Raw genomic sequence first — 13,198 nt, 5'->3', positions numbered from 1 at the left:
TATAGTGTAAGCCTGTCGTGTTTCTGTGTGTTTATATATATATTTGTACAGTACCTAAATCTACAAGGAAGTTTATAAAAATAAGAATATTTATTACTGTTCCAAGCACCAAATTATCTGCTTTTCCCACAGTCAAAGTAATCCTGTATAAATAGCTCTCCCGATGATTCAACTGTTTGAGTAGATGAGACAACACCTAGCACTTGCCCCTCTGGCACAAAAGCTTCAGCACTCCCCAGAGGCTGGCTCCAGTGGGCATAGGGCATTCCTAGTGGGAGGGACATGGGCACATCCTTCCATATACGGCATTCCTGTCCAGAGGGCCAGCTTGAAGCAGAAGAAGAGTGGGTTCTTAGATGCCGCTTTTCTCTACCCAAAGGAGGCTCAAAGCAGCTTACAGTTGCCTTCCCTTTCCTCTCCCCACAATAGACACCCTTTGAGGTAGGTGGGGCTGAGAGAGCCCTGAGATTACTGCTTGGACAGAAGAGCTGTGGTGAGTCCAGCTGGCTGCATCTGGGAGAGCGGGGAATCAATCCCAGTATATCGGTCAAAGGCTGTGGCCTCTGATCTGGAGAGCCATATTTGATTCTCCACTTCTCTTTCACATGCAACCAGCTGGGTGACCGTGGGTCAGTCCCAGTTCTCAGGGCTCTCTCAGCCTCCCCTCCCTCACAGGGTGCCTGTTGTGGGGAAAGGAAGGGAAGCTGACTGAAAGCCCCTTTGAGACTCCTTCAGGTAAGAGAAAAGTGGCATATAAGAACCAACTCTTCTTCTTCTTCAGTAATCTCAGGGCTCTCTCAGCCTCACCCACCTCACAGGGTGTCTGTTGTGGGGAGAAGAAAGGGAAGGTGATTGTAAGCCCCTTTGAGACTCCTGGTAGTGAAAAGCTGGGTGTAACACCTAACTTTTTGAGATCTGCCTGATTTTAGACCGACCCAATAAGTTTGTGTAGGGAATGAGTTTGGTTGTTAATTATTACCGCCATCTGTAATATTGTAGAGTTTTAGAGTTATATTTTAATGGGGGGGGGTTTTGCTTTATACTGTTGACATCGTTGTTTTATGGATTGGAACTGTATTTTACATTCCTGTAAACCGCTGCGAGCCAGTTCGCTGGGAGCAGAGTATATATAAATCCATATAATGAATAAGATAACTCTTGTTTGGAAATGAACGCTTCTGCGTGTGAGAGAAGGGCCCCTTCACACTCTTTCCGCCCCCTTGGAGTGCAGCTGGACTTGGCCGTGTGGCCTGCAAATGGTTGATGGGATCATAGAATCATAGAACCATAGAGTTGGAAGGGGCCATAGAGGCCATCTAGTCCAACCCCCTGCTCAACGCAGGATCAGCCTCAAGCATCCTAAAGCATCCAAGAAAAGTGTGTATCCAACCTTTGCTTGAAGACTGCCAGTGAGGGGGAGTTTACCACCTCCTTAGGCAGCCTATTCCACTGCTGAACTACTCTGACTGTGAAAAATGTTTTCCTGATATCTAGCCTATATCGTTGTACTTGAAGTTTAAACCCATTACTGTGTGTCCTTTCCTCTGCAGCCAACAGAAACAGCATCCTGCCCTCCTCCAAGTGACAACCTTTCAAATACTTAAAGAGGGCTATCATGTCTCCTCTCAACCCCCTTTTCTCCAGGCTGAACATTCCCAAGTCCCTCAACCTATCTTCATAGGGCTTGGTCCCTTGGCCCCAGATCATCTTCGTCGCCAGATTGGTGTAGTGGTTAGGAGTGCGGACTTCTAATCTGGCATGCTGGGTTTGATACTAAACTCCCCCACATGCAACCAGCTGGGTGACCTTGGGCTCGCCACAGCACTGATAAAACTGTTCTGACCGAGCAGTGATATCAGGGCTCTCTCAGCCTCACCCACCCCACAGGGTGTCTGTTGTGGGGAGAGGAATGGGAAGGCGACTGTAAGCCGCTTTGAGCCTCCTTCGGGTAGGGAAAAGCGGCATATAAGAACCAACTCTTCTTCTTCTTCTCCTCTGTACCCTTTCAATTTTATCTACGGCCTTCTTGAAGTGAGGCCTCCAGAACTGCACACAGTACTCCAGGTGTGGTCTGACCAGTGCTGTATACAATGGGACTATGACATCTTGTGATTTTGATGTGATGCCCCTGTTGATACAGCCCAAAATGGCATTTGCCTTTTTTACCGCTGCATCACACTGCCTGCTCATGTTTAGTTCACAATCCACAAGTACCCCAAGGTCTCGTTCACACAGTGCTACCTAGAAGCGTATCCCCCATCCAGTAGGCATGCTTTTCATTTTTCTGACCCAGATGCAGAACTTTATACTTATCTTCATTAAATTGCATCTTGTTCTCATTTGCCCATTTTCCCATTGTGTTCAGATCTCGTTGAACTCTGTCTCTATCTTCCGGAGTATTTGCCAGTCCTCCCAATTTGGTGTCATCTGCAAACTTGATGAATAGTCCCTCCACCCCCTCATCTAGATCATTAATAAATATGTTAAAAAGTACCGGGCCAAGCACCGAGCCCTGAGGTACCCCGCTACTCACCTCTCTCCAGTCTGATGAAACACCATTGACAACAACTCTTTGAGTACGGTTCTCTAACCAATTCCCTATCCACCTGACTATCTGAAAATCCAGATTGCAGTCTTTCAATTTATCCATCAGAACATCATGGGGAACCTTGTCAAAAGCTTTACTAAAATCCAAGTAAATGACATCAACCGAATTTCCCCGATCCAGCAAACCTGTTACTTGCTCAAAAAAGGAAACTAGGTTGGTCTAGCAGGACCTGTTGGAGACCTGTTGGATGGATTGAAGCGGCATAATTTAGCAGGTGTAAAGTGCTTCTTGGTATGTGAAGCAGCCGGTCTTGAGTTCCGGAGAGAGTTGAGGTCTTCTGGTGTGGCTTCCTGCTCTGTATCTGCGCACTTCTGCTGGTCCCCCCCCCCGAGCACTCTTGCACCTCCCCCCTCCCCCCCCCCCCGCCTGCAGAAAGCCTCTTTCCTTTTCAGACCCTTCACAGAGGCCTGCCTTGGCAGGGGAGAGCTAACTCGTTTACTCCCACCCCCCACCCCCGACTTTTTCCTCCCTTGAAAAGATGGAGACAACATCATTGAGAAAGCGTCTCACTCTGGCATGATCAACCCCAGCCGGCAGTGGCAGACCCTGAAGCAGAACGCTGGCGTCGCTCACTTTGAGTACCAGATTCGAGTCACGTGCGATGAGCATTATTACGGCTTCGGCTGCAACAAGTTTTGTCGGCCGCGGGACGACTTCTTTGGACACTACACCTGCGATCAGAACGGCAACAAAACCTGCCTGGAAGGCTGGATGGGGCTCGAATGCAACAAAGGTTTGTAATTCGCATTTCCATTCCAATCGCGGGGAGCACCGTTGTTGTAAGGCTGCCGGGTTTCCCAGTCGTCGCAACGATGCGTCTTGTGGTGATGTGACTGGCCAGTGGCCCCCTGGGAAGAGAGATGGGTGGCCGCTCTTCCCTGTTCCGGCCTCCTGGGGTGGAATTGGGAGGACCTCTTGTCTATGAACAGAAGATTTGTGGGTCTCCCATCTACTCTGGTAAACTAGATTCTTTTTAACCAAAGAAGATTGAGATGGAGACATTCCAAGTTGTAGCCAGGGGAGTCCCAGGGTTGACAAGTGCAAAGGAGGCCACAGTTCAATCATGCTGCATGTGGGAGTCCCATGCTCAGTGCGCAGCATCTCTAGCTGCAAGCGCTGGAGGGAAACTGCTGCAGAAGGCCCTGGAAGCAGCCTCCCGTTGGTCCTTCCTGGACGGGCTGGGCTGATGGTCTAAGGCAGTTTTGTATCTTTACCCTACAGCAGATGGGACTGATCCACTGCTGGGTGTTTCAAAGCACTCACAAGCCTGATACCCTTTTCGGGTATGGAAACACTGCAGGGAAGACCTGGATGGCACAGCTCTGCCTTAGAGAAGAGAATGCAGGAGGGGGTCAGAGCAAGAGTCCAGGAGCACCCGAAAGACTAAAATGTGGGGCAGGGAGGAGTGGCTGTGAGTCCCCGCTCTCTTCTTCACGTACAGCTAGAGCGCGGGCCCATCTAGCATTACAGCTGGGAGGACAGAGAGATTTCAGATCCAAGGCCTAAGGACAGGCGGACGCCTGTTCTCGCTACCTCTGAGGAAGTGAGCAGCACCACCCAAAATCTCCTCTTGTCCCACGTTGTCCCAGTGTTTCGGGTGTTCCTGGACTCTTGCGCTTTCCTCCTCCTGCAGAGACACTGCGGTGGCTGGCTGCCCTTATTGATCTGTCTCCATGGAGACGAGGGAGGCGTCCATCTTTGGAAGCCAGAAGACAATGCTGCCGACCCCGCAACGGCTTTTGTTTAAAACGAAAATGGGTTCAGTGACTCCTGCCTTGTTGACGGGAGGCCTTAGATGGGGGTTGGCTGTCAGTGGGCATTAACCCACCTCGGTTTCTTTTCCAGTAGACTTGAGACCCGAGATCTGTTTGAACCTTGGATTTAGCAGGATTACAGGGCTAGCTAGAGATTAAAACGTTCCCACGGGGACGAGGGTCTAGGAAAGGGTCTGTTTTTGCTGATGAAAACCCCTTCCCTTAATTCTCTTCTCTCCCCCCCCCTTTTTTTTTTCCAGCCATCTGTCGCCAGGGTTGTAGCCCCAAACATGGGTCCTGCAAAGTCCCTGGAGAGTGCAGGTAAATCCACCAAACTTTCTCTCTTGCGAGGCGAGTTGCAGCAACTGTTCAAGTGCAGTGTGGGGGAGGGGAGGGGAGGGGAGGGGAGGGGAGGGGAGGGGAGGGGAGGGGAGGGAGGGGAGGGGAGTCAGCCCCTCGTCCTGCATTCTTGCTCCTTGCGGAGCCTGGTAAAGTCAAGCTTGATCAATGAAGTGGTCGCCGTTCTGGGGAGATCTTCCTGGCTTTCAAGTGCCGGCTCTTATCAAGGGGGAGGGGCGCAAAGGATCACTGCTTCAAAACGAGTTGCATTCTTTGACTCCTCATTGCATTTTCCTCCAGTAGCTTTAATTTCAGTAATGCCCCCCCCCCCGCTTTGATAAGCAAAAGTTGAGCCGTTCTTTAGCATGACATTGATGCGGCCGCTCGGTTCCTCTGCTGCTGGGAGCCAGACCGGAGAGTGATGAGAGCTTAATAGCTGGGATGGAATCTTGTTGGAGGAAGCTGATGAAGGCTGAGGTTTTGCTCTCGCTCTTTGAAGTCTGTCCTCTGGTTTGGCCGGTAGACCGGGGGGGGGGGGGGGGTGCAAAAAGCACAGGGAGCCAAACAGTGGAAGGGCTTTTGCTTTGGAAGGTCAATGGTTATTGCACATCATTTCGGTCTTGTTTGGGGGAAGGCAGCTCCTGAGTGTCCAGGGGTGTACGCCTTGCACTCAAGGTGATTATGGCTTTGAGGTTGGTGACTCCGATCATGAGTTTTTAGGGTCTCCTCCACCAAAACAATGCAACCCCAGTCCTGTGGGCCGAAAGGAGCTGAAGCCAGGCTGCTGATGCCTCATAGATGCCAGGTAGAAAGGTGCAGGGATGTGGGTTTGCTTCCTTTCCAATGGTGAACTTCCCCACCTTCCGGAGGGATCCTGCCATTCCCAGCTCTGGGGCAATCCTGGTATAGTTCTCTGCGGTTGTGATGCTGGTTGTCCTCTTCCCTGATGTGAATTTTGCAGGACCAAAGAGTTTATGAACATCCTGGCTTGCTTTTGACTTAAACGTGAGGCTCTCCTGTTTGCCACACAGAGAGGAACAGTCAAGGAGGGAGATGTGGCCAGTCCCTTGCATAGGCACGGATCATGCTGTGGTCTCAGCCCCCCAGAATTGTTTTATCAGCATTTTCTGCGATTAGAGAGAGAATGAATTTAGGCACTTACCTCAAGCTGTAATGCATTGAAAACTGAGAGCAGGTGTGATATAGTGGCTGGAGCAGCCGTTTCCACAGCCTTTGATTGTGGAGGAGCCCCCAGAAATAAATGTTCAAGCTTCCAGGAGCCCCAGAAGGGGTCAGCTGGCCACGCCTCCCTGTCATGCCCCCTGGAAGTGACCTGTCACCGGAAGTGGCGTCACCTCCCCCACCACTACTACAGCGCCTCATGTTGGCTTGAAAGAATGGCAGGAGCTGAGTAGACATCCCAGAATAGGGGGGTGCGCTTCAGCGTGGTCCAGCTGCCTCGGAGATCACCGAAGGCCAAGGCAGCCAGCGCCGTGGTGTGGAGAGGAGGGGCGGCAGCAGTGCACCAGCTGGTGACCTCACGCAGGTGCAGAACATTGTGTGTGTGTGTGTGTGTGTGTGGCAGCCAGCTGGCGCACCACCGCCACTCCTCTCCGTGGCACTGGCCTCCTATGCGCCGCTTCAGGCTTCGGTGATCACTGAGGCAGCCAAACTGAGCTGAACACACGACTGTAGCCCATATGCCCCCCCCAATACCAAGACACCACCAGCCCCCCCCCCCCCGACTTTTATTTTTACACCCATGGCGGAGCCCTCTGGGCAGGGGCAGCCCGTTCTGATGTTTGTGGCTAAGTCCATAAGGGTAGGAGGGGGAAGGCCACGGGCCTCTTCCGCAGCCCCCCTCCCTGGTTGGGGACCCCTGAGTTAGAGAGTCCGGCTAGGATCCGGGAGAGCTGGGTGGGAATGCCCACTCGTGCCGTGGAAGTTGGCTGGGTGACCCGGGGAGAACTCCCTCCCAGCCTGACTTCATGGGGTTGCTGAGAGGAGAGGACAAGAGAAGCTGGGGAGAAAAGGGAGGCAGGCATGAAAAGCATGACTCCTGCTCGGACGAGTGCATAAGGCGATTGTTTTCTGGCTCACAGGCAGGATCGCCCAGGCTGGCTCGATCTTACTGGAGCTCAGAAATTAAGCAGGGTTGGTGCAGGTGGGAGACCCCCGAGGTAGGCAGTGGCAGGACCACCTCTGGGCATCTCTTGCCTGGCATAGCACTGTAGGATCAGCGCAAGTCAGCTGCATCCTGGTGGCAGACTCTGTATTTGTCCTGGGTTCGATTCTTCCCACCCCTCGATACAACCTGTGAATCAGTCCTTGGAGAACATGAGAGGAGGGCCCAGGGTTGTGGCTGGATCCGCTTGGAGCTGTGGCCTTTAATCTGGGGGACCGGGCTTGATTCTGTGCTCCTCCCCCGCATGCAGCCAGCGGGGTGGCCGGTTATGGGGAGAGGAAGGGAAGGAGATTGTGGGCCGCTTTGAGGCTCCGTTGAGTCGTGAAAAGCAGGGGTGGTACAGAAACCAGCTCCTCTTCCTCTGTGCAGCCTCCGACTGAGCTGGGCCGGAGCCCAGTGGTGGTGGTGGTGGGGGGGGGGGTTGCGAGTGGAAGCTCAGGAAAGATTTGTGCTCCTGTCCTCTGGCCCAAAGTGCCTTGCAGGGTTTGCCCACATTCCTTCCTAGCCAGAACAAAGGCTTTGTTTCCAGAGCTGAAGCCGCTCTCCGCGCTCCCCTCCCACTCGCTGCCCAGGCATGCACTCAGGGCCTTATTGACTTAAGGTGCAGCTTTCCCACACTCCGCCTGCAAAGCCGCCATTCCCAATGCCGCCCCCCCCCCACACACACACACACTCTCTCTCCCTCTCTTCAGGGATCTCCTTGGAGCCAGGCAAAGAAATCAGATCATATAATTTCTCCTCCCATCCCAGTCAGGAGGAGTCGTGGTCTGTTACGTTGGAGGCTGCAGGGTTTTGAGAAGCAAGCGCTGGGCATAATGCGTGGATGTTCCCCTCTGCTTCCCCTGTCCTGTGCTGGGGAGTCTCTCTCTTCTGGAAGGCAGGGAAACGGAACGAGAGGGGCAAAGCCCTTGCCCAATGTGGGGAAGCAGCGAATTCTTCCTCTTGGAAAGGGGGCTGGAGCTTTTCTAGAGTGAGGCTGCCTGTGGTTGAGGCCTGGGCTGTTGAGATCCGGGCTCTCCCCTCCTGACCAAGTCAGATCCGGCTACCCCCCGACTAAGCCCCGGAGGCATCTTAATGTTCTTCATGTTTCCTGTGAGCAGGGTTGGGCTTGGGTTTTTAGCCCACTGCCAATTCCTCTGGGTTTTATTGTTATTGACGGTTGGGTTTTTGTCCTTTGGGGGGGATTTTGTTGTGGGGTTTTATCTACGGTTAGCCACCACAAGCCGGTCCGGGAGTGGCAGGACATAAATTAAAGCATAAATAAATATGGAGGGGGTGAAGTGTCTTTGCCCCTGCTCTCTGGGCAGCACCAGGGCCCTCAGGATGGCCGGTCCCCCCTCTGCCTGCTCCGTAAGCTTTTGTGTGGACGTGGCTCGGTGGTTCAGTGGTAGACTTGCAGGACCGGAGCGATCAGAAGGCGCCTTTCTCTGCGTGTTCAGCTCCACATTTGTCGGGTGCAGCAGAATATCCCGAGGCTTTGAACCGAGACGATTCCAAGGAGCGTTCTTAAAAATAATGACAACCAGGGGAGTGGTTTGTCACCCGAGGTTTCTTAAACGGAGAGCTGAGACTTTCTGCTTGCCATGGGCCCTTGGACAAATCGCTTTCGCTTTTCCCATGACGAGGATTTGCTGCTCAGAGAGGAGCTTTCTTTTAAACCAATCAAAGGCCTAACTGAGTTTGGGTGGAAAACGTTTATTATGATAACTCAGGGGGAGATTAGGGGATAATTGGTGCTGATCTCTTGTTCCCAGGTCTTGGTAATGAAAGGCACTTTGGTTAACCCCTGATTTCACGCTCTCACCCTGCCCGCCCCTTCCCAAGCATGACATTTTAAACTAAAACATCAGCCTCTGGAGCGTCTCCCCCCCCCCCCCCGCCCCGGTGCTGCCTGTGTTCTGCGGTGCCTCCTCGGGCCCCAGCGTGGCTTCTGGCCCCCTTGTCTTCCGACATCTGACCACTTTCCGTTGCTGAATGAGGGAAGCATTTGAGGCAGCGTTCCAAGAGTGACAGAAATCACCTTGGCTCCTGCATTCGCTGCGCCTGGATCGCGTCTAGAGAAGGCAGCCTTGCCGTAAGGTTCCTGTTGACCCACGCGGCTGCATGCATGCCTCCCAGCTGTTATCAAAGTGGGACCATCAGCCTGGTTCAGCTGTCCTGCGACTGCTGCGGCGGAGGAATATCTCGCGTCCTTTTAACTTTGTCACAGGACCCCATTGCTCAGAAACGACTGTGTTTGACTAGCATGCAAGGGAAGCCCTGCTTTGCTCTCGCTACTGATTCCTCTTGGTTTGTTTGTGTTTCTTCTGAAGTCTCGTATTGGGGGGAATCTTTGTCCCTACTGGCTCTTGCCCTGTCCCCCCACCCCTTATAATCCTATTTTTCAAAGCCGACGGATTTGGCGACAGTGGGCCCCCCTCGCCTTCCCCCCTCCCTCCCCCCCTTGCCCATTTCCACGTAGGCTCAGAATAACTTCCTGCGGCCTTCGGGGGCATCGTGCTGGGCCTCCCAGAATAGTTCTTTTGTGCAACAGCTGCCTTTTTCGGAGGCCTTGGCGAAGCAACCAACACAGCTTGTTTACAAGAAACCGGCAAACAGTCCTTGAAGGACCTTTTTTTGGGGAGAAAGAACAAGGACTGGGGACCTCAGCGTTACCCGTGCCTTTGAGAGGCAGCGCAAAAGCACAACTTCCTTCTGGAGGAAATAATTCCGAGCTCTGTTCCCTTGAAGGTGTCAGTACGGATGGCAAGGCCAGTACTGTGACAAGTGCATTCCTCACCCGGGCTGCGTCCATGGCACTTGCAACGAGCCATGGCAGTGCCTCTGCGAGACCAACTGGGGCGGCCAGTTCTGCAATAAAGGTATGCCGGAGCCAGCAGGGTGCCAGGCGGCAGGCTCAGGGGGCTGCGAGGCAGGAGGGAGGGCGGGGCTGCGGGGAGGCGACCAAACCTGCCAACGGCCTGTCCTTTGTGCTTGGGCTTCACGTCCCTCACTCAGGGGCAAGTCTGCAGGTGGTTGATTGCTCTGTGTGTGGGAGCACTCGGAGGAGCATGCAGGGCCTCCTGGGGACGCTGCCTTGCTCTCCCTCTCCCTCTCCCTGTGTTTGCATCTCTCTCTGTGTCTCTCTGTGTTTGTCTCTCTCTCTCTCTGACCTTCCTTCCTTCCTTCCTTCCTTCCTTCCTTCCTTCCTTCCTTCCTTCCTTCCTTCCTTCCCCTCTCTCTCTCTCTCTGTCCGTCTTTCTTTCTTTCCTTCCTGACTGTGTGTTGTTGCCTTCCAGATCTGAACTATTGTGGGACACACCCACCGTGTTTGAATGGAGGTACCTGCAGCAACACTGGCCCTGACAAATACCAGTGTTCCTGCCCAGAGGGCTACTCAGGACAGAACTGCGAGATCGGTAAGGCTCACTTGTTGCTTCCAGTGGCTCACTTGTTGCTGCCTGCTCTGGGAGAGGAAGGGCGGGAGGCGGCCATGACGCCTTCCTTCAGGAAGGAGAGATGCTGGAGCATTGCAGCTGGAAGAGAGGGAGGGAACCTTAGAAGGTTCGGCTGGTTTGGGGAGGGGAAACAAGTCTGGCATGAGCTGCTGAATGTGGCTTCCCTATTTGCGTAGGGATCTCCAGAAAACTCGTCTTCCTCTGGAATTGGGAGTAATTCAGCCAGGGCGGCTCTGGCTTAAGACAGTAGGAAGTGGTCCATTGGGCCTTGAGTTGATCTGCAGCCGCTGTCTTCCAGCTTGTTTAAGCAAGCCACTGCCAGTCGATTCAGGAGTTCTTTCAGTTGCCACTCACCCAAAGGGTCTTGTGGCTGCTTTAACACCAACAAAGTAAAAGCAACATACAAGCAAATAACAAAAGTATGAATATTAAAATGTGTTACGATCATCGTGAAAACAGCCCAAATATGTGGTGGTTTAACCTTCAGAGGCCAGTCAAAACAATTCAGCCTTGCATGCACCGTGGAAGCTCAACAAGTCTGATAAGGCATGGGTGTCATCCACGAGTGCCTTCCACAAGGGAGGGGCCACAATTAAGAAGGCCCTTCCCCTGGCAGCGGCTAACGGAGCCGTCTTGGGGCCAGGCACCCTCAAGAGGGAGTGTGTGGGGTGGGAACGGGAGAGGCAGTCGCGTAGGTGTGAGGGACCCAGGCGTTAAGGGCTGCTGCCGGGTGAGGCCTGGCAGCGTCTCCTGTAGAGCGTTAAGGGCTGCAGCTGCATTAGAGCTGGTGGCATCTCATGCAGCATCCAGTCCTGGAGCTGGGCTGGGAGAGGCAAGGAGTGTCAGCCAGGGGTGAGGTGGTGGTTCGTACTGATGGCCTCTGCTGAGCTGAAGTGGGTTCTATTCTTGCTGCAGCGGAGCACGCCTGCCTTTCGGATCCTTGCCACAATGGAGGAAGCTGCTTTGAAACGTCTACGGGATTTGAGTGCCTCTGTGCTCCAGGCTGGGCAGCGCCAACATGCACCCTTAGTAAGTCCTCTGCAATTCCCAGCTTGTGGGAGCAGAACCGCTCGAGGGCCAGGTGATCGCTGAGGGCCTCGCTGGGCTCGCTGCTGTCCAAAGGCGTCTCCCCCATTCTCCTGAATTGTGCTGCGGGTGCCCAGGGGACGTTCCGAAGGCCTTCATTTTCAGAAACCTTCTACTAAGATGTGCCAGCATGTCACTCCTACAGTTAGTAATGATGGAACGTGTAAAACAAGGGGGAGAAGGCTCCAGTCTTTTAGTTATCCTTGCCGTTCAGCGCTAGGCTTGAATGTGTTTTCCTCCACCCAGTCTAGTCAGTTGACTCTTCTTGGCCTTTAAATGCGGCCATTGGAGGCGTGCCTCTCCAGCTGACGTGTAGAACGGACGCTTGGAGGTCCTTGTGCTGCCCACTCTTTGATGCTAAAGCAAGTTTTGGAGGAGTGGGGGTGGGGCTTGGAAATGGAGCCTTGATGGGTTTCACCACCCCATCCCCCAGGTATGTTCTGTATGTGGCTGAGTTTGGGGGAGGGGTCTCCTTTTGGACCCAGAAAAGAAGACGGTGGGGAGAGCTTCATGGCCACACGTGGCCTTGTTATTGGAGCCAGGGGAACTGGCCCCGCATGAAGGCTGACCTTGAAGTAAGTAAAACATGACTTTATTCTTGGTAAAGGTGGGGCAGTCATGTTAGCCTTTCTGTACCATCCAAAAAAAGCAAGTGACCAGGAGCACCTGATAGACTAACAAAATTGGTGACAGGAGAGGACCTTCTGTGAGTCACTGCTCACTTTTTTGAAAGAAAGATTAAGATACGTTGCTGTGTTAGTCTGTAGCAACCAAAAAGTCCTGCAGCACCTTCAAGACTTAACTGTCAGGCCTCTGTCACATTCTCAATAAGCAGATCTGCTGTTGGAGGAAAATCAGTTTATTGAAGGACATGGTGGACAGAGAGCAAGGCGGTTCCTTGCTAGGACTAAAGAACATAACTAGCAAGCTGGACTGTCTGCTTTCCCTGATTCCCCTCCCGCAATGCTGGATGGGATGCCAGACATGACCCATGTTTCCCATGCAAAAGTACATGCAGTATCTTAGACACTACAGAGACATTCCCAAGAGAGACATCAGGCTAGAAAGGTCAGAACAACAAAATGCTCCCAGGAGATATATGGAGGAGAGTTTGGGCCTCTAAGCGGTGGAAAATACTGCACAGCTGAAGCCGGGTTACAAACAGATCAAGGCAACCTCCCATGGCAAGACCATGAGAACAGGTGGACAGGTACCATGTGACACCAACAATGTCTGTGGCCTGGGATGAGCACAGCCTCGCTCAACTTTTTTATGAGGACCGCTGGACTCACATCCCAGCTCTGTCTGAAGAAGAGAGCAGGGACTCCTGAGAGCCCCTCCCCTGCCACAGATGCTGTGGGTCTTCCGGGCGCTCCTGGACTCTTGCTCTTTACCATGACTCTCTTCACCCAAGAGTGTTTCCAGGGGGCTCCCTCAGCAGGGCCCTCCTTTGCTCAGGGGCGGCCGTGTGGAATGAATGGGCTGTTTTCCTCCCAGGCTGCTCCCTTGCTTGAAGGTCCTTCCTGTGTCACCACTGGGAGTAGGGGTGTGCACTTCAGCTCAGTTCGGCCGTCTCGGTGATCACCGAAGCTCAAAGTGCTGCATAGGAGGCCAGCGCTGTGGTGCAGAGAGGAGGGGTGGCCATGCCGCCCCTCCTCTCAGCCCCACGGCACTGGCTGTCTTGAGCTGCAGTGATCGCCGAAGTGGCCAAACCGAGCCAAGGCGCCATACTCCTATTGGGGAGTGCTTGGCAGAACTTAGGAATGATCTCAGGGCCTGCAAGTCTTTC

General features: G+C 53.3%; 1 protein-coding gene across 2 annotated transcripts in view; it reads left to right on the top strand.

Moving 5' to 3' along the window:
* JAG1 (jagged canonical Notch ligand 1) overlaps positions 1 to 13,198 on the top strand; it is a 55,258-nt gene that overhangs the window by 20,481 nt on the left and 21,579 nt on the right. For both annotated transcript variants that reach the window (XM_077315924.1, XM_077315913.1), the window contains 5 exons: positions 3,087 to 3,341; positions 4,623 to 4,683; positions 9,617 to 9,747; positions 10,165 to 10,284; positions 11,239 to 11,352. In XM_077315924.1, the coding sequence (XP_077172039.1) occupies positions 3,087 to 3,341; positions 4,623 to 4,683; positions 9,617 to 9,747; positions 10,165 to 10,284; positions 11,239 to 11,352 (681 nt within the window). The remainder of the gene's footprint in view (positions 1 to 3,086; positions 3,342 to 4,622; positions 4,684 to 9,616; positions 9,748 to 10,164; positions 10,285 to 11,238; positions 11,353 to 13,198) is intronic.

Source organism: Paroedura picta, chromosome 1 (assembly GCF_049243985.1).
Source record: "Paroedura picta isolate Pp20150507F chromosome 1, Ppicta_v3.0, whole genome shotgun sequence".
In the NCBI taxonomy this organism is placed as follows: Eukaryota; Metazoa; Chordata; class Lepidosauria; order Squamata; family Gekkonidae; genus Paroedura; species Paroedura picta.
Note: the sequence above shows the minus strand (reverse complement) of the source record. Positions and strands in the feature narration are given on the sequence as shown.